Source organism: Chanos chanos, chromosome 11 (genome assembly GCF_902362185.1).
Source record: "Chanos chanos chromosome 11, fChaCha1.1, whole genome shotgun sequence".
Taxonomy (NCBI): Eukaryota; Metazoa; Chordata; class Actinopteri; order Gonorynchiformes; family Chanidae; genus Chanos; species Chanos chanos.
Window position 1 is genome coordinate 9,542,149 of NC_044505.1, and position 20,572 is coordinate 9,562,720.

Sequence of the window (20,572 nt, forward strand, 5' to 3'; positions counted from 1 at the left end):
CAAACAGTTTTGAAGTCTAGCACTGTGTAAATCCAGATTGCTTTGATGATTCATAAGTCTACTGACAAACACAAATCCATCTTAGTTGAATGCTGAGTCAGCTGCAAATGATTAAAACAACAAAAAAAGCGTATTCACAACACAGCTAATTATGGTTATAGCAAAGAATGTGCTGAGCCCCCTTCATACAACCCCATCACATACCAACGGGGAAAAAAAAACCCAATTTCCATGGCAAGTTTGTACAAACTCAGCCCCTGAGTTGTCTTGATTCGTCTGAAATTGAGCAGTGGCTTCACCATTGATTGCTTCTTATTGGCTTCCTGATATATCATGGCATGTGCAATCTGACTGCTCTGCATTCTTCCATTGTGAACTTTAACAAAACCAACAAACAAGAAAACAAACAAACAAACAAACAAAAAAAACTGCGCTGTTGTGCTGTGGCTCCACTAGGAACCTGTGGGACCTTATGTAGACGGCAAGCTCTGACGCACGTATCCAGATGTCCACCGAAAAACAGAATGAAAACAAGACACGACACATATCCTGCCATTCTACTGTATTTCATCTTTCAAAAAAGAAAGACAAGATTTAATATTACTTAACAATATGTTAAAAAGTAGCCAGTCCGGCTTCAGTGTTAATACAATATACACTCTATAACAGATTGATAGTGTGAGCACTGTTCTTTTTTTTTTTTTTTCTTTTCTTCTTCTTCTTCTTCTCAATTGGATTTTGGAAAGTATTCTGATACAAGCTGGCTACGAGTCGGGAAAAAAAAAAAACAAAAAAAAACAAAAGGAAAAAGAAAGGAAGGAAGAAAGAAAGGAAAAAAAAAAAAAAAAAACAGCGAAAATAAAACGGTAACTGTAACACCTTACTGAACGTCTCTTTAAATGGAACTGAAAAAACAACAAGAACATTTGTCAAGTATTAACTTTCCTCTCAGTTTGGAGAGAGAGAGAGAGAGAGAAAGAAAGAGGGAGAGAGGGGAAGAGAGAGAGCGAGAGAGATTGCGGGGCAGAGGAAAGAAGGGGGGGGGGTGATGCTGACCACGTCCATTCCCTTGTCAGGTAGCCATATGAGTAAGTGCAATGCTAGGTGCAAATGGTGACACAAGCCACAGTTACTGTGAATAAAAGGCCTTTGCGTATTTTTCTTTGTCTGTGTTTTAATCTAATTTTTCTCTCATATGTCTGCTTCAGAAGAAGGCCTTTTATCCAAATATTTATTCAACAATTCGAAGGCCAAAAGAAAAAAACAAAACAAAAACAAAAACAAAAGAAAACAAAAACAGCGGCATAAGCTGTAAAATGCCCCATTCACAGACTAAAGAGCACACAAGCTTTTTTAAAATAAAAAAAAAAAGAGAGAGAAAGAAAGAAAAACCCTGGAGGAAAAAAAAAAACGTACTGTAGAGTAGCATTCTGAGGTTGGTTTTTTTTTCTGTGTCCTTTTTTTTTTCCAGAAAGTACTGCAAATATATAAGCCCATTTGGGTTCTTTGTGGGAACCACACAGCAACAAAGACGAGGCAAGGCAGCATGGGTAATGTAGGCCAGAGGAGCGGTTGACTGGAGCATAGCAGCACTGGGAGCAGCAGTCAGGCTGGCGAGACGGAGGGGGGTCAGGAGAGGAGGGGTGGGGGGGGGTGGGGGGGGGATTGCCGATTTGATTCCTGCCACAGTTCTCTTTATGGAAAGCTCCTTTAGTGGGCAGCAAAAGTGGTCTTCTTCAAGCTAAAGTTGGACCAATTAATGGACAGTCGCTGTCTCGTCTGTCGAGCCGAGTCCAAGCAGAACCTAGAGGAAGAGTTAAAGGAGAGAAGGACATAGAGAGATGGAGAAAGTATCAACTGATGGAGAAATGAAAGTTAGTCTAGTGCTTCTGACTGGGCCTGGTGGATCATCATTGCCATACCTTTTAAAATATTCTACCTCCCTCTCAGTCTCGTCCATGTCCACGCTGTCCAAATCAATGTCTTTGGGCAGGAACACATCATCTGGAGGAGTAAAAGAAGAATCATTTCACGGATTTCTCAAAGCACTCATCAGTGAGACCCTCACAGGCGGCGTCTCCGTCATACGGGCGCCGTGTGAAAAGTGTGGATGAACCGAGCTCACCTATAGAGTTGTTCAACTTGTCCGCTTTCTTCTTCTTGTTTTTCTTGGCCTTGCCTTTGGGTTGAGGGGACTCTGTGGTGGGGGCTTTGCCGTTCTGCTGCGGTGCCTCTGTAAGAGGAGGAGGAGGAGGAGGTTGTTCCGTCACCGGAGAAGTCCTCTCCTCTCTGCCGTTGCTCTGCTGCTTCTTTCCCGCCAACACGTTGTTCCTCTCCTCTTTCTTACTCTCCGTGACCGGCTCCTCAGGGACCCTGGGCTTTGCCTTGCTGTCAGTCTGTGGGCCCGACCCGTTTCCCACTTTGGTCAAGCTCTCAACGGGTTTCAGTGGTTCGGCCGGCCTCTTGGTTGCCTCCCCGTTGGTTCTGTTGTTGCTGTTGGGCGGCTGTTTGGCTTTGATCTTGGTGTTAGCGTTGAGTTCGGGATGAGAGGAAGTGCCGTTTTGGAGTGCGGTTTCGACAGGCTTCTCCTTAGGGGTCTTTGGGTTCTGCTGGGGGGTGTTCTTGCCGTTGGCTGGGGGCTGAGGTTCCAGACGTGGTTCCTTGGGGTTGAGGCGCATGATGCCGTGGAGGAGTTGGGTTTTCCCGTTCTGCATGTTCTTTTCCAGAACGTTCTGTGCCGTCTGCTTGAGGGGTTGAGGGTTGTTGGTGGGAGGGGCGGGCGGGGCGACAGTCTCGGCCCTCTGCGCTTTGTCCTTCTTCTTTTTCTTGGTGGCGCGGAGCTGTTGCATCTCTTGCAGGTGGAGGAGCTGCTGTTTGAGTGCCTCCTCCTCACGCCTCCTCTCTTCCTCCAGCTGCTGTTGCTGCTGCTCCTCCCTCTCCCGCTCACGCGCCTCTGCCTCCAGCCGTGCCTTCTCCTCTAACTGAAACACAAAAATCCCCCATGTCACTCACCACAAGACACACACAACTCACCACAATGGAGTATTTAGAAGGATCAGAGATAACCTCACAATATATCTTGCAAACTACGACAGGCATATATTAAATTTTGATTCTACAGCACACAGAAGGCTAACTTTTTGACACAAGTGTCAAATTGAGGCATAAATATAACAGCTTAAACACACATTTGGTGGTTTTAAATGACATCAAGACAGCATGACCATCCATTGCTAATACTACAAAAGAAATAGTCTCAAACAGGTCGACATCATGTGATGTTCAGACGGGGTGTGAGCGTAAGCGTCCAGGCCGTTACCTTCTTCTGTCTGTGACGGGCCCGTTTGGCCGCCTTGGAGCTGCTGGCCGGCTTGCTGTCCGCGCTGTTGATGAACTGGAGCAGGTCCTCCACTTTACGGTGGTCCTCCACCCCGTCTCGCTCCAGGAGCAGCTCCTCTTTCTTCGGCTGCTCCTCCTTCCGCTTAGTCAACCTCAGCCGAAGCTTCTCCCGCATCTCTGCATAGTTTCTACTGGTGGGCGCAGCTGGGGGCTACAGCCAAAGGGAAGGCAAGCGTTTTAAAGGGTTAGTTGGGCGGTTTCCAAATGTGTGCGGCCATTGAATTCTGTGCGTGAATTGAAAAACGAGCAGGTGCCGTACCCCTCCGTGGCCAAAGAATTCACAGTAGCAGCAGTCACAGTACTTTCCTTCCTTCTGATTGGTGGAGGTGGAGGTGGAGGAGCTGTGTTCGGAACAGCTGTCCTCGTCCTGGCTTTCTTCTCCGTCGTACGGCTGATGGTCGTAAGTGCTGTTACCGTCGCAGCGATGGCCCTCACAGTCTGGATCACTGCTCAGACACCAACCAAAAACAACTCAGCACCATCTGCTGCACAGCACCCCTTTCAGTACCCTACCAAACTACTGCGAGATACACTGAGCTCTGAACACCTATGTGAAACAGATCATACGCTTTCATTTAAATGCTTGGGCTAAAATACCGTTTTTTTTTTGGTCTACCAGCCATGTATAACAGACTGGCTGAAAAGTATGTGTCCATTCACAATACCTGGAACATCTCATGGTGCCCTCGGAGGAACTAGAAATACTGCACGCTACATTTGACTGCAGGATTAAACCATAAAGTGACAGCAAAGCTAGCTATGCATGTACTGTCAGTATTCACTACGGAAGTCACTTTGGAAGTGTCTGTCAGTTTGGAAAAGCATGAAAGCGTCTACCAAAAACAAATAAATGCAAATGTAAATATTAAGTGGTTGGAAGGAACTACATATCCCATCAGGCCACTGTGTATGACTGAGTTTGAGACTGACCTGCATACACTAGGCGGAGCACTGCCAAGGCCTTCTGCCGGGGCTGTGCTGGGGTCTCCAGAAGACAGGCACAGGGCCTGGTGGGGGTCCATAAAGCCAGGCGTTGGAGTTACAGTCTTTGGGAAGGTTGGTGCGCCTATACTAGGAAGATGTGTGTTAGGGGCAGAGGGATGCATGGGGCCATTCAGAGGGGGAAGTGTGGCCACGCCTGTAGGGCTATTCCTAGGAGGGATGGGGGTAGGATGTCTGTGGTCCTCTTTGCCTATATTATGAAATACTTCACCTAGGGAAAAGACAGGATACATGTAGTGTTTATTTAACAGGCCCAGACACATCTGTAAGGCATTCATCATGATTAGTTTCTATTGATGCACAGTAACCAATACCAAAGTAATAACCCACTTGCGTTTTTCAAATACGTTGACTTTTCACAAGTTCTGTAAACCTCTACTTGAAAACAAGTGCTGTATAATGCAACCAGACGCAGGCTAGCCCACTGCAGCCAAAACCAGTACAACAACAAGAACAACAACAACACACAAGCAGCTTCATTCACACTAATCTGCGCTTTCAGCGGTCATTGGCTACGGCCCATGTCACTCCCTGGCGCTCGTGCTAGCCTCTTTACCTAAGGAGGCGGGTCTTTTAGATGAAACGTGGATGTGATCATTACTTGACTGGACAGTGGTGGCGGTGCTGGAGACCGAGGAGGTGGCGGACGACGTGGCCATCACCACTTCGCTGGGCTCCATGAAGGCATCTTGGTAGTTAAAGAGACACTTTTTCTTCGCTCCGTTTTTCTTCTCCTTGCCGTCCGGAGCAGGGTTGGGAGCGGCCGAGTCCATGCCCGAGGACAGGAGGGGGACGTCGGGGAGAGGGGGGCCCAGCATGTCGCCTGAGGAGACAGGTCACGGGGTTTGAGTAAGACACGTCATAATGACGAGTGGCTTTCTCTGAAAATCTTGCGTGTGTGTGTGTGAGTGTTTGTAAATCAGACTGAAAGTCTGATCTGAACCACGGAGTTAGATCATTGCGTATATCTGCACTTTACTACTTCATAGAACTAGGGAGCCTAAAAAGATCCCGGCTCAGAAGCACGAAGTTTTTGTGAAAGTACAGTAGAAACTGAAAATCCACAAATTTGCGGTCAACTTACTTGTAACTCAGACAGGGAAATACCCACAGATAACCTGACACGCATAACAAACGAAATGACTTACGGATCTGGCACACACAAAATGTACTCTCTGTTTGGTTAGACAGAGTTGTAAACCTTGGGATGGTGTTTGTGGAGAGGTGGGGGGGGAAACGCTCACCGGGCAGTGGTTCTTGAAGCAGCACGGTGGGGTTCCAGTTTTTCATCATGTGCGTGTCCCACAGGTTCTCAAACTTGAGCGAGTGGCACGGCAGGGAGCCGTTCCAGTCTCCGGTGCCGCTGAAGCAGTTCTGGTACATGTGATCCGGCAGGGTGGGGCTGAACACCTGGGACTTCCCACCTGTGTGGTTCGACGTAGGGGCAGGTGGAAGAGTCTGCAAAATCATAACACACATGGTTATATTGATACTGTTATGAATATAACATGGAGCTACCTTTCTCATAGCTCAGACCATATTACACATGCATGTCTGAGTTCATTCTGAGACACGTGCTCTCATTGTTCAGGGAAGACCTGGACACATACAGTACAAACATAATTCAAGGAGTTGTTTCTAAATACCGTTACATAAACCAACCACCTGTAATGTAGGACTGACATATGTTTTTCATAGGAGAGAGTTGAACACACTGTTATCCATTACACACATTTTAAACATGCTGTCAGTGTGTGTATGTATATATATATATATATATATATATGCAAGCAGTAAACAACTTCTTTCACAGTCATCACATTTGTATTATATTTAATGACTAAGACAGTTTAAAACACACTGATATGTGCCAGCTAACTCAGCAGTCAGAATTATCTCAGGCTGATTTAGATAAACTGACATGAGATGACCCCTTGTGGTAAAGTAATGCAAGTGCAGCACAGCACGAAGTCTTTTAGCCAAAGTCTTCCTGAGCTCTAGTCTGACTCCACAACACAAGAGTATGCATAACAGCCATCCCTCTGTGTGTGTCTCTCTCTCTCTCTCTCACCTTGTTGTGTGTGAGAGGAGGGCTGGAGTAGAGGTTAGGGTGCAGCAGGGGTCTGGGCAGATGGGAGAGGTTGTGTAACGGTAGGTGACCGTGGATATGTGGGTAGAGGTGCAGAGCTGGGTGGGTTGCGTTCTTGTCATTGAAGAACTGGTGGCCTGCATGCAGCCTGCTGGGTGGCAGAGCCGAAGAGCCGAGCACAGACGCGTCACCGTTACCCTGGTTACACACGTGACACTCGCAAGGGTGTGGCACCTGCTCTGCCTGGCAATTCCAAAATGAAAACAAAGAAACAAAGTGATGTTTGTTTTACCCCTTATTACCTAAACCCCATTGAGACAAGAAAGCCATTTATTTGTCCATTGTGGACTGTTCCACGATTTGTAACTGAAGGTGTGGTGCTTCAAGTGCAGACTGCTCCCTCTCTCTCACACACACACACACACACACACACACACACACACACACACTCGTTTAAAATGAGTGGGTGTACCTGTGGGTGGGAGTAAGAGGGAGGGGGACTGTCGCTCTTTCCTTGGGAGTGATCCCTCTGCGACCCTGGGGGCTCCCCACCTGTCTCCCCCTCCCCTTCCTCATCTCCCTCAGAGGAGCTAGTGCTGCTGCTGCTGCTGCTCGCCCGCGGAGACTGGGAGAGGACACAGGAAAGAGCACAGACTTTATCAATGTATTATTCACCAGGAAACGTGACCTAGACAAGGATTAATCACCAGGAAACATGACCGAGACACGCCAACCCACAAGTGTCATGCAGTACTCAACTTCTCCAGCTAATTACTTGCGCTACTAAACGAAAAAAAAACAAAAAAAAACGTTTCTGTGCTCTGCTAGTACTGAAATATGTGGTGCTCACAGTCTTCAGAACTGGAACCTGAAAACACTGGTTTCTACCCAAATAACCTTTTGGTTTCTCTCTCTCTTTTTTTTTTTTTTTTAGCTGAAGTACAATATACCAGTGACCAGAAACAAGAAGACACAACTTTACAACCCCCCCCCCCCCAACCCCGTCCTGGACAAGTTCTTAGACTTCCTTAAGACGCCAATGAGGAAAGAGGAGCGCAGGTGTGGATGGTGGACAGACCTCGTCTTTGAGGGCCATATTCTCCCCTCCTCCTCCGTTGATCTGTGAGTGGATGCCGTTCATGGCGGCCACCACGCTGGCGTCCTCATAACCACTCAGAGGGTAAATGGCTGAAAGCGGCGGCACCTCCTCGTCATCGCTACCGCTACAGAGAGACAGAAAGAAGGACAAAAAAAAAAAAAAAAAATGAAAGGGAAAGTCACAGAGGTCCAACAGACGTTTATTAGAACAGTACTTGTGAAAGGGAAACCAGCACAGACAAGCAGTTTGACGAAAGAGCGTACAGAAGATGCAGATACTGTTTTAAAAAAAAAAGGGCCTTGCCCATGACTAAAGTATTACTAATCACTAGCACATCTGAGAATTCCCATACCTGGGACTTTTCTTCTCACGTGACAGATGACAGGAAACAGTAAGACATGGGCACAGTCTGCCATTGTTCCTATTTACGACTGTCTCGTAATACTGCGTGTTTCTAGCTGGACACCTCAAGACTGGGAATCTCCGGCAGTCTTAAACCCCCCCCCCAAACTTTTTCAGAGGTCAGGTTTCTTTTAGACGAAATGCAACAAAAAAGGATGGAAGGAAACGATAATCAGTTTAAGTGAGTAATGAGGGTTTTTACCGTCTCAATGAACTATTCTGACAGCGATACAGAAAAGAAACGTGAAACATTCGCCGAAACACCCCCCCCCCCCCCCCCCCCCCCCCCCCGCGGGCGCCTCCCTGAGCGCGAGAGAGGCGGAGCCAAAGTTGAGTAAGGGCACTCACAAAGTGGTAGCTCCGTCTTGAGGGAGGATGAGACGAGGGTGCTGCTGGATGGTGATGGGGGAACTGGAGCCGGAACCGGAGCCCGAGCTCCCAGAGGACATGCTGGGAGGGTGCACCTCAGATAGGTAGTCTCTGGGCGGCTCTGCGGGTAGGGGCAGTTTCAGGTGCAGGTCCTCGGTCACCGGGGCGTCCATAATGCCGCACGTCAGGATATGGGATAGGCTGCAGTCGTCACACGTGCATCTTTACGAGACGGGGGAAAAAAAGAGAGAGGGAGAGAGAGAGGGAGGACGGGAAAGAGAGGGAAGGAGGAGCAAAGAGGAAGAGAGTTTGAATATGATGGTGTGCTGGATAAAGTCGACTGTCAAACAGAGGAGCCTTCGGTTTCCCCAATTAGAGTGTGTGGAGATAAGTCCCTACTGTAAAAGGCAGGACTGGGCCATAGAAATGCAAATCTAAGCCGACAGTCGGGCCGCACAGACTTACCTTCTTCGGTAATTGCAGTTGGGGCAGTCAGGTATGCTGAGTCTAGAGGACAGCATCTGTTTCACCGTGTCTGTGAAGTTACTGTCTCCAGCGATAGACTTCTTACTGTTTGTTAACTGTCATAGAAAAACGGAAAGAAAAATAAACTATTACAAATCAGTTTAAGAAGCACAGAAGAAGTCAAGAAATGTAGCAGAATGTGTCATGTGGCTGCATGTGGAGGAAAGAAGGGAAGAAGGAAAAAGAACTGAGAGTTCATGAGTTATTACCTGCTCCTCAAAAAACTTCCTCTGCTTAAACTCCCAGTCTTCCTTCAGCATACGCTGCTTTGTTCTTAAAGACATCTGCATCAATAAAACACAATGTGTCAGGGGAAAAAAAAAAAAAAAAAAGTCTTTTTTTTTTTTTTGTTTTTGTAAAGCTATTAAAATGGCCTTTCCCAAAAACTGAGGGAAGGGAGACCATTAAAGCGATGAGCTGATCAGAGAAGAGCAGAAACACTCACGTTTTTACTAATTAAAGATTTATGCGGTTCTGTTCGTTGATTTGTGAGGTTTTGTCCTTCGACCTTGAAAAGCAGCTGCAAAAAAAAAAAAAAACACACACAAGAGAAAGTTAGTGGGCCGTTGAAGCGAGGTCAAGTAAGAGACCGCGAGAGACGTACATAACATTACGATGACGTAATGAAGCCACCTGCTCGTCGACATAGTCGTCTATCCTCTTCTCGCACTCCAGCCACTCCACGGCCACGGCGCTCATCTCCTGCTCCAGCTGCTGGTAGCTGTTCAGCAGAGACCTGTACATGTCCTCGCTGTACGAGTCGTGCGACGCCGTGCCCTGCCTGAACACGACGAACACGTCGACGTTAATGACTCATCGTACACTCACCTCCGGGAGACAGACTTTGCATGTTAAAGCAGCGACGTTTCCCGTCAGTTCTGAGGCAATTTCATGCCCAACCCCAAGTAAGATAGAGTTCGAGCTTGGAGGAATATTTACAGCTAAGTTCAATTCAGAACCGTCTTTTAAGGAAAGGAGTTCAGTTGGTCAAGAGGTGTTTACCTGAGCTGGGCCACCAGAGCAGGTAGGCTGTTGTGCAGAATGGGCTCAGAGAACACAAGGCTCTCGAAAAGGTGCTTGTTGTGGAGCTCCCACGTCACCTGGAACTTCTGAAGGTGCTCGTTCTCCTGAAGACGCAGCACAGCAACTAAGTTACAAGATGCTCGGACAAGCATGTGGGTGCCAAATATTTTATGCCATCAGCAAAAATTCGGCTGAACAAGAAAATATGTCCTCCTCGTATTGTGGACCGAGTGACAGCCTAATAAAAGTACCTAGATTAAGAACTCGTCGGCTCAAACTAGACTCAGCAGGTACTGAGCCCAAACTGGTGAGACGTTAAGTTAATTGTCACCATGGTAATTAGTATTAACAATATAATACTGCGGCAGTGGGACTGGGTGACTCTGTAACTGAAGACTGATCAATCCTGAGAAACATTTTTTGACTAGCGTAGAGTTACCCCAGCATGTCTCGGAAAACACACGTACATCCATTAAACAAACTCACGGAGAACCACCTCATACAAAGACACTTGAACGCGCTAAAGGCAATAATGGCGAGAAGACAGACCCACTGACCAAGGTGTTGAGGAAGCTGCTAATGGTGCGTGCTGCCTGGCAGAGGGCGTTGTACTCCTCCAGGAGCAAAGAGATGAACTGATGGGCCTGAGGGGGACCCTGGGCGCCCACCACAGCCGCCTTGGACCCCGTCGACAGGTGCTTCAGCAGCCGAACTTTCATCTCCAGCACGTACTCGCGTGCCTGCTGCTCCAGCCGTTGGTACAGCTGGTATGGATCCTTCTCGCAGAGCCTGAACGAGACAATATAGAGCTCAGTGGCTGCAGAGCCTGAACGAGACAATATAGAGCTCAGCAGCTGCAGAGCCTAAACGAGACAATATAGAGCTCAGCGGCTGCAGAGCCTGAACGAGACAATATAGAGCTCAGCGGCTGCAGAGCCTGAACGAGACAATATAGAGCTCAGCGGCTGCAGAGCCTGAACGAGACAATATAGAGCTCAGCGGCTGCAGAGCCTGAACGAGACAATATAGAGCTCAGCCGCTGCAGAGCCTGAACGAGACAATATAGAGCTAAGTGGCTGCAGAGCCTGAACGAGACAATATAGAGCTAAGTGGCTGCAGAGCCTGAACGAGACAATATAGAGCTCAGCCGCTGCAGAGCCTGAACGAGACAATATAGAGCTAAGTGGCTGCAGAGCCTGAACGAGACAATATAGAGCTCAGTGGCTGCAGAGCCTGAACAAGACAATATAGAGCTCAGCCGCTGCAGCTATTCTGCTCGTACGCTACCAGACTGAGAATGCTACTGCTCGAGAAATTCAATTTGAAAGTGAATGAACGTGAGGTGCACTTACAGTTATGTTTATTTCGCTAATGCTTTTAAATAGAGTGGCTTACAATTATTACTACCTATACCAAATGTCAAGGGCACGTCACTAATGATACCACATAATGGGGGTTTTGAACCTATAACCCTCGGGTCACTGAGCCAGTTCCTTTTCCACTAGGCCTATGCTGCAAACACAGCTCCTGTAGTTTTTTCTTCATTCAATGGATAGGTGAAATCTGAACTCTAAAGGATGCTGCACTGCTGCAAAGTGACAGGTCTGTTAACGGCAAATAAACACAGACTCAGGAATGTATCATTTTACTCCAAACGTCTCGTAACCGCCCATATCCACCCACGACATCGACCATTAAAACAAGAGAGACTTCGAGCACCACACAAGCATACGTGCATAAAAACAGTTCGGCAGAGACAGAGACACGTAATGGCAAATAAAGCAAATGAATTTAACAAGCCAATATCTTAAACCATGCTTTTTCTTCTAGCTTAGATTTGCAGCCAATGATTAGTAATAGCATAATCTAAAATGACATTGTGTAGTGGAAATAAAGGTTCCTTAGCAACAACTGCTAATGCGTTCACTCCATTCTCCTAACATGGGAATGGGCAAAAAAAAAAAAAAGGTTCAGTCCCCATTGCTCAGCGGTAACCATTAGAAGTCGACACAGTTCATTATACATGTTTGCCTTGCTGAACACAAATCAGGTTGTTCAAGCTTCCAGTCTAGAGAGTACAGTATGAATCAACGTTATATAAGCGCGGCTTCGCTACCTGTCGACCAGCTCTTTCATGCTCTCCTTGTCTCGGTCGAGAGGCTGGTCGTGATCGTCGGCCAGCGGCGTGCCCGTTTGGCGGTAGATACACCTCACCAGGTAGCGAACCTCGGACCAGTGGTTCTGTAACTGCTGCGACTCTCGCTCTGACTCGGCCGAGATCTCCCTGTTAGAGAAAAGGGGCCGTTTAAATCGATCGGGTAAACAGCCTGACAGCTTTATTAAACATTAAAAGACTCACCATGCTAAGAGTCCTCAAAAGTCCACGTAAGACACTTTTCATTTTATTTATTCCACAGCTTTTAAACGAATGATTAATAGCTTCCAGATCCTCTTAACTCATTATAAAGGCCTAAGCCTGAACACACAGCCCCGACATCATTGCTTAATATGGAAAAAAAAAAAAAGGACAATACAGGAAACCCTTCACAGCTTTTAGGGTCTAGTGCAATTAATAACGGCCGTTATGACTTTAAAAAGGAAGCAATGGGAGGGAGAGTTAGCCCCACCTCCTCTCGTTGCAGGCCTCACAGCTGCAGATGGTGTCTGCCGGAAGGCTTGTGCCGAGGTCTGGCGCAGGCAGTGATGGAGCGCTGACGGTCAACCTGCCTCCGCCTCCCGCTGGATCCTGGTCCAAACCTCCATTACCCACCGGCATGTGCAACAAGAAGTCCTGGTTCTGTGCCCAAAATAGGTGAAATAAGACACACACACAAAAAAGAAAGAGAGAGGGAGCTGACTTCTCTGTCCAGTATTGACACTGCATGTGAACAGATTGTCCTATTCGCTGTACAAGCAATCAGCATGCTTAAAAAGAAAGATCGCTGATATTAAAAAATGTAGAGGTTCTTCTCAATTTTGGAATCAAGCCTCTGTTCATGGGTCAAGATGAGGATGACCATTCTATGGGGCACTGGAGTTGGCCTGTATGCACTAATCAAGCAGCAGACATAAACTTAAAGGACTTCTGGAGCCATTAAAAGCCCCAGTCCGCTCCCAGTTGCTCCCGTATTTGCATGATTTGAGCAGAGACATTAAGACATTAAAACCTCTCAAACCTGAAAGGTCAGTATCCGCAATAAATCTGATCAACAGTATAACGCAGGGAGATAAACATTGAGCTGACAGCTAGACAGTTCCCTTGCTTTTTCTGAGGCAGCTGCTGACCTGAGTTCAGTATAATTCCATTCACACAGGGCCTGGGTAGAGGAGGTGCATTTGCATAGCATGGCGGAGTTTAAAACCTTGAAATTGTAGAGAGGGAGGAGTCATTTGGGACGTACCAAGAGGGATGAATCCAGGGCGGTGTGGTGCTTCTCCTTCTCTGTGGTTCGTTTGCAGTCCGAACACACCCATAAGGGCAGTGACTGAAGGGCAGAGGAGGCTTTGGGTGACTGGGCTGTGCCATTCTGACTGGACACGCCCACCTCTAGTGTGGCGCTGTCCTTACGTTCGCTCCGGCAGAGAAGGCAACGGTCGCCTGTGTTGTACGGAGCCCTCTGATTTATCCCAAATGTGAATGGGGTCTGCAGGAGAGAGAGAGCGCGAGAGAGAGAGAGAGAGAAAGGGATGAGATGGGCCTAGGATAAAAGTGATTACTATGAGATGAGACACTATGACATTTGGCCCATTTTGAGTCAGACATAAAGTTTGGATCCCATGAAGTGATGTCAAGCTATGATTCTCAACCCAGCCCAGTTCCTGGACGCAGACATCACACTTGGATCATCCAGCCAGTGGCTTGCTGCCTACCCGGACATTTGCATAAGATGCACAGATGCTGTGCAACCTTCTGCAAAGCATGGCAGTTCCCGAAGACTGGGCTGGGAACGACGGACTTGACACATTGGGCAGGTAATACTCCTTCTGGAGGGCCGTAAGAAAAACATGCTCTCGCAGCAACTCTGCACAAACCCCATACAGGGTCCTGAGTTTCAGGTGTGCTAACTGAAAACCAAAGAAAACCTTGCAGCATGGCCCTCCAGGAAGAGAACTTAAAACACTCAATTTAATTTGGAATTTAAACAAAATAAAATGGTCATCGCAATAGGTCTTATTCAGAGTAGAACGTAAAAGGCAAGGACAATCCCAGACTGAAACAGAACAGTGGAGGTCAAGCAGGGGTCAGGGGAGACAGAACAAATGCTAAGGAAAATGCAAATCGGTCTCAATTTGTTTTGGGTCCAAAGCCAAAAAAAAGGGGGGGGGGAAAGGGAGAATTCCGCTCATTACCTGAAGGACTCCAGAGAAGTCAGAGTTCACTGGCCCTTCAGAAAACTGTGGCGTGCCATTCATAGAAACCTGAGGAAATAAGGGCCGAGTGATGATCAAGCGACACACAGATCTACTCTCAGATGAAACAAAAGTCAACCACAGTCGTAACGGAAGAGAATGATGAGAATGATGAAGCTGTGTGCTTCTCCTGTGACATTCTTTTAAAAGACCCATCAGTTTGGTTTGTTGAAGTGAAGAGCGTAAGTCATTAGATGCACCTTGTTATGGAGTGCAATCAAGTGCACCTCATTAGAGCCGGCATGTAACAGCCAACTTGACTGAAGTGATAAAATGGAGTTTGTGTGCCACAAGAGGAACAAACAAAAAAACAAAAACATGTGATGGCTGCATGATCATGGCAAAGTATATCCAATATGTCTGCATATTACAACAACTGCTATTTGTCCCCCCATTCTGAGATTAAGCTAATCTACTCTAGATCCTGCCAGGGTATAATATTGCAAAAAGTCCAAAAAATGGGGGATTTTTTTTTTATTGCAATTGCATTACATCTCATATTACATTACAATGAGGCAAATATCTGAAATGGAAGTAGGTCTTCAAATGGCTGTACGTAAGAATGTTGTAAGTCCTTTTCTGCTATTCAGTCACCAAAAGTATTTTCCACGCAAAAAAAAAAAGAAAAGAAAAAAAAAAAAAAGAGTGCCCTTCTTTTAATCCCTTGCTTGACTTCCCTCGGTGGAAGTCACTGTCATGTTTATCTCCAACGAGTCCCTCAAGACTAAACAGTCTCACAGCAGAAGCCAGACAAAGTGCGTCTTGGCAGCAGTTATACGGATTACATGCTGTTTCACCTGAGTCAATTTAATATTGGACATTGGCTGGGGCGTATCACTGACAGCTATTTGAGAGCAGTCTGGAGGGAAAGAGAGAAGAAACGGTCCTGGTGTGACTGTGAGCACAGATATATTCTGTGCGAAACTTAAAAAGACGCGGGGTAAACCATTATCGGTGGGAAATACAATGAAACTGGAAAAAAGGACCCGAGCGCGATGGAGCTCCTAAACAGTTTGTTCTGTATGGCATGTCCTCTCCGCAAAGCACATTATCTAGATTCTGCTCACCAACAGATATGTGAAGAAAATCTTACAGCGCAAGACTGTAACTTGCAGCAGGCAGGCAGCACATAAAGCAGGCCATGATATAGCAGGTCCTTCTCCGCTTAAGTCAACATAATACTCCTGTTGATTCACAGATGTTGTTTCCTTGACAACCAGAGTCATAACACTTGGGGGGGGGGGGGGGGATTCAGTCCTTGCAGGAATACAAGCTAAGTATACACTCTATGTTTGGGTCCATAAGAAAGACAGCAATAATGGGCAGAGCCTTGGCAAGAACACTTATGTCTAACGCAGCGCTTCATTGTGCCCTTACTTGACTGCCACTGTGTGTGTCAAAGGTGGTGCACTGGTATACTGCAGAGCAGTACACTAGTCTTAGTTTTTAACCTGTCTACAAAGGCCTGACTACTGCAACTTCGGCAACACCTCTAACAGGACACCTGCGTTTAAACACCACGATAGAGTAACCGACCGGCCTATCAAATCGTCCGATCGAGCACACAAAAACTAAACTTAGCTATATAATCCGATGACACTCTCTGCTGAATCCAAGGAAGAACTTCCTGTTTGTATGGTACACACCAGCTATGTGACTGACGGGTCAGTGGGGCAGCTGCTAAACCTGCTCTCCAGTGTGGAATTGTGAATAATCAACGTTAAAACGGACAAATTAATCCAATTTATGCAAATAAATGGTTAATTTGGTAATATGTTGTTTGCACAAGCAGTCTCTTAAGGTGCAAAAAGAAGTATGTGACATAGAGAACACTGACAATCAGCAAATCGATCGATTGAGCTCCTACGCTGATAACGTACTTTCCATCACACCTTTAAGTACACAACATAGTTTATCACCTATCTTCAAACATAGCCGAAAAGCTGACTTTAAACCTCGCTGTATAGTTTCACGCGTCGTTGCCTATTTTCCTTAAAATATTCTGTAGTGCTAGCGATGTCGTTCATCATCTGCGTAAACGCGGCTATCTTGGAAAATAGCTATATAGCTTCTTGACCTGGCTGCACCAAAGACTTATGCAGTTACAGATGGTTAACTAACCGCTTACAAGCAAAGATCTCACTGGGAGGTTCAACGGAGTGTGTAGAGTTCGTGAGATCTTTATGTGTAATCTGTCATTGCAAACAGATGTTTAAAAAAAGTCTAAAGTGTGGATCTAGCTTGCTAACATTTAGCTAAACATATACCCAGCTTACTAGCTAACGTTAGCTCTCTAGTTAGCATAGCTAGCGCAACTGCTTATGGAGAGAATTATTGCTAGGCCTGTCATGTCACTTGACATTTGAAAAGGGACTTAACTGCTAAACCTTACACTGAATGTTCTCTGTACTTTAACTGGGAATACTCACCTCTCCGTTCAGACTACTGATTGCCCCATTATCCCCGTTTCCAGCACTGCCAGGTGTCAAAAAGCTCATGACAGAGGCGGGAGTTGCCGTGGCTGTCGTGGCTCGTGCCCCGGCTCGAGCTCCGGCCTTCCCGCCGGAACTGCTACAGCCACTGCCGCTGCCACCGCCCCGCTTGTTCTTCCTTCGCTTTGCTCCTCGTTTTGCGTCGGTAGGACTCATTTTTCCACGAATATCAGAGACAGCTTACCGTCCAGAAAAGGCGGGGGGTCTCAGGTGGAATGTCAGACTCAAACTCTTTTGTTATTGTGAACGGGCTGTCTATATTATTAAGACACAATAATATGGGAGCCCTATCGATATCTCCCAGAGTGGCTAACCAGACTTTAGATTCCAATATGGCCGACTCTCAACAGGAATTGGCTGCGCGATCTTGTGAAATGACGTAACTGCATTCAACTGGGTCTATGGGAAATTGAGTTGTTTGTTTGTTTTTTCCCCCCTTTCCCTCGAAAGTAATCAGCTGAACTTGGTTGAATATTTGTATAATAAGCTGTTTTTTGTCTTTATGATGATCATTGGTTGCATATTTTACCACTAAGATCTGATAGCTCGGTGAATTTTATTAAGTTAAAAACCTGGTATGCAAAAATAGAGACATTTTAAACAGGTTTTCTGTTGTTTGTTTGCTTGCTTATTCGTTTGTTTGTTTATAACTATGTCACAGCCCCTGTAAACATGGGATTTTGTGGTACTGTACACCAACAGCCTTTAGAGGGCATCACAAGGTAATGAAAAATGGAGGGAAGGTGAAAATACATTTTTAAAATAATTATGGCAGATAGAAGCTTAATAAAAAAAACAAAACAAAACGAAATAGAAAGATTAGTAAAACGTTTGAGAGAGAGAGAGAGAGAGAGAGAGCGAGAGAGAGAGAGAGACTGAAAGTAAGAACCAGTGGTACGATACACGTGTGACCGTCCATATCTATTCTATACTTCTGTACTGGAAAACCAAGGGCTTTCAGGGTACACAGAGACAGATTGATTTCCAGACAACAGTGTCTCTCTGTGCGATCTCAGTGTGATATCCGACTAGAGATAGTGCAGCCAACACTGTAACTGAGGACAGCCACCGCCAAATCAATGGTCAGGAAACTGCAACACGGGGCAGGTGTACAAATCATCAGACAAGTAGACTACAGTACAACAAGACGGGATGGATTACATATACATTGTACATTTCCTTAATACCTAACCACGTGTTGTGAAGTTTGGGTTTGACCTTTTTAGCTGTTTTGTATGACAAAAGTTGTGGCCTTATCATTACAGTGATTATTACACTGAATCTCTGCCTTCAAACTTTTTTTAAAAAATGCATATGTATTCCTGAGGATACACTCACTGCACAGCAGCACAAGGTATAGTGAGCTAAAACTGTGCATTAGGTGAACTAATATGATACATTTGTATTGGATCTTTTTGTAGTTATGTAATGACTATGTCATAAGGAGATGAGCCAACCTTCTGTGTCTCTACAGAAGTATGCAGCCATCTGCACTGAATATAAGTGGCCCTAATTTTCAAAAGAAAATCAGTTGTATGGAGGCTGAACCAAGACTGGGATGAATACAGGTGGTGGGCTGTGTTTGTCAGGAAAGAACAGGGTAGGATGGAGTCCTGTATCAATATTTTATGGTAGATTTTTGCATATAGTCACGAGGAGAAGTTGTGAATACATGCATAAGACTGTGGGCTGAAGATTCTGTGTGTGTGTGTGTGTGTGTAACCGATGTGTACTAAATGCCCACTGGCACAAACTGCATGCCAAAGACAGCGGCATCTAACCGAAGGCTCGGACCCCACCAGCGAGAAGCGATAGCTCAAGACGTCAAATTTGCGCCTGCCGTGGGAAGAGACGGCTTTGATTTTCGTCATCTCTTCACATCGCTCCAGTGATTGACGGGGAACGAGACCCGGAACAGCACTACAAAAAAAAACTAGGCCAGGTTTAAACGGTGCACCCAGCTGTGGCTTGTTGAGAGCATCAGGCCTTCTTGCCTCAGGGGTAGCGGGAAACGTCTGTGCCTCATGACAGGTGACTGAATGCAAACCAGCAAATGTGACAGAAAGCATCTCAGGCACGGGACAAAGCCTGGGAATCGGGACGTCTCACGGGGCTTTGCCTTTCTCAGCTTTAAACGGTGTCAGAGAGGTAATTCCCTCTCCAAACAGATTCAGAAATGACATAACGTCTGTCTTTTATAAATTCCAGAACGCATTTAGAGTACAAATTAAAGAAAGAGAGAAAAAAAAAAGGAACAACAAGAATACTGTGCATGTACTGCTGTTCTCTTTCACTCACAGATCCATCACTGGAGACGTTACTGGCATGTCCTTCAGAATCTCCACCCAAATGGCTAAATTACTACTCTTAGCCGCTGCCTAATTTCATGAGGAGTTTGGAGTGATTGTTGTAAGTCGGTGACGTTGGAGAGGCTGCACCGACATGTGAAGGACAAAGTGCAGGTAAAAATCTGTTCGGGTCACACGGCGTGGAAAAATGAGATGTCCTAGTTACAGTTAAGAATTATGACTGTCCTTTGTTCGTGTACTGTAGACAAACATTGGTGACCCCTCCTGGACAGTTTTCAGTGCAGCAGATGGCAAACAAGGCGTCTACAGTGAAACAGGGCAGATCTTTAAGGGCAAAACAGAATCCGTGATAATCCACGTCTTCGAATAATTTATTTCAGATTAGACGTGGAAACTGAAAGAATCAGATCGCATCTGCAGTACAGGTAACCATTACAAACACCACATTTCCGAGTAAGGTGACAATTCTAGGTCGTGTAAAATTTGTAAAAATTTAACAAACACCACCACCCCCACCCCCAGCACCACCCACGCCCCGCAATACATTCTGAATTAGGTCAGTCATTTCTCACCTGTCTTCATCTTGGGGGAAAAAAAAGCAACCATTTCTCTATGATGCCATGTTTGGCTGTTCGCTCAACCTCCCAACCAAACGAGATACAGAAACACTCTGACCCCGGTCTCCATTCAACTTGTTTACACTGTCAATCAAAAGTAAACTAAGAGGATTCTTTCCCCTAACAAGGGAGATGTCATCCTCTCTCATCCCCCTGAAATCCTTTTACAAAGAGGATGAAACGTTAACAAGAGGGATGTAATTTGGTTCTTTCAGCTAACAAGGGGTACACCCCCCCATCCGACCACCCCCCTCCCAACCTCACCCCCTCATCTCAACCCCTGCTTTTAAATGACTGCCTGACTTGTGTACCAACAATGAAACATCATTTGCTAAATATCTGTCAGTGTGTATGCTTATCTATGAATGTACATTCAATCTCAACATCTCAGACATGAAACATTTGCAAGGAAGAGCTTTTTTTTTTTTATTGCATGGTTGTGAAGATGCGATTTGAATCTTGGCTCCTAGAAAAATGATTTTCCTTTACCTGTGTTTCAAGCAGCCAAAACAGAAGAACAAATGACCAAAGTGAAATAAAATGTTTTTAACAGAAAAAAACATTCTTGTTTTTTAATTTCTGATTCATAATTGATCTTGATCACAGATTTGATGAGGTTTAAGTCCGTGACCATTCAGTCAAATTAAGCAAAAATAACTTTGTTCCCCTTTGGCAATATGTTTTTTGTTCTTCCTTTCCCCCTACAAAGCTAATTACAAACTATCATATGAATCATTGAATTAGAAAGTAATTACTTTGAATTAAACAGTGAATAAAGATCTGTTAGAGGTCCAAAGTGCTACATACAAAAACGGTTATTTTTTTGTTTCCGCTGT

General features: G+C 45.7%; 1 protein-coding gene across 2 annotated transcripts; it reads right to left on the reverse strand.

The window, feature by feature from the left end:
• Positions 1–1,471: 1,471 nt before the first annotated feature.
• On the reverse strand, positions 1,472–17,100 carry fam193a (family with sequence similarity 193 member A). 2 transcript variants are annotated; one of them, XM_030788177.1, is made up of 23 exons: positions 16,748–17,100; positions 14,259–14,327; positions 13,310–13,552; positions 12,536–12,705; positions 12,025–12,192; positions 10,466–10,697; positions 9,888–10,012; positions 9,519–9,666; positions 9,331–9,405; positions 9,095–9,169; positions 8,826–8,941; positions 8,340–8,582; positions 7,569–7,713; positions 6,963–7,115; positions 6,473–6,733; positions 5,646–5,859; positions 4,958–5,224; positions 4,330–4,612; positions 3,659–3,845; positions 3,320–3,550; positions 2,126–2,981; positions 1,923–2,004; positions 1,472–1,804 (listed from the first exon to the last, which is right to left on the reverse strand). In XM_030788177.1, the coding sequence occupies exons 1-23, from the start codon at positions 16,964–16,966 to the stop codon at positions 1,711–1,713; spliced, it is 4,656 nt and encodes a 1,551-aa protein (XP_030644037.1). In that variant the 5' UTR covers positions 16,967–17,100; the 3' UTR covers positions 1,472–1,710. The 2 variants fall into 2 exon arrangements, with proteins under 2 accessions (XP_030644037.1, XP_030644038.1); XM_030788178.1 differs by lacking the exons at positions 9,331–9,405; positions 14,259–14,327 and having other exon boundaries at positions 5,640–5,859.
• Between the last annotated feature and the right edge of the window lie 3,472 nt (positions 17,101–20,572).

Excerpts from the sequence above, each read along its gene's own strand:
- fam193a (XM_030788177.1), bottom strand. The coding sequence starts at position 16,966 with ATGAGTCCTACCGACGCAAAACGAGGAGCAAAGCGAAGGAAGAACAAG. Across the intron at positions 8,583-8,825 it reads AACTGCAATTACCGAAGAAG|ATGCACGTGTGACGACTGCA; the intron begins GTAAGTCTGTGC and ends CGTCTCGTAAAG. Across the intron at positions 2,982-3,319 it reads CCCGTCACAGACAGAAGAAG|TTAGAGGAGAAGGCACGGCT; the intron begins GTAACGGCCTGG and ends TTTGTGTTTCAG.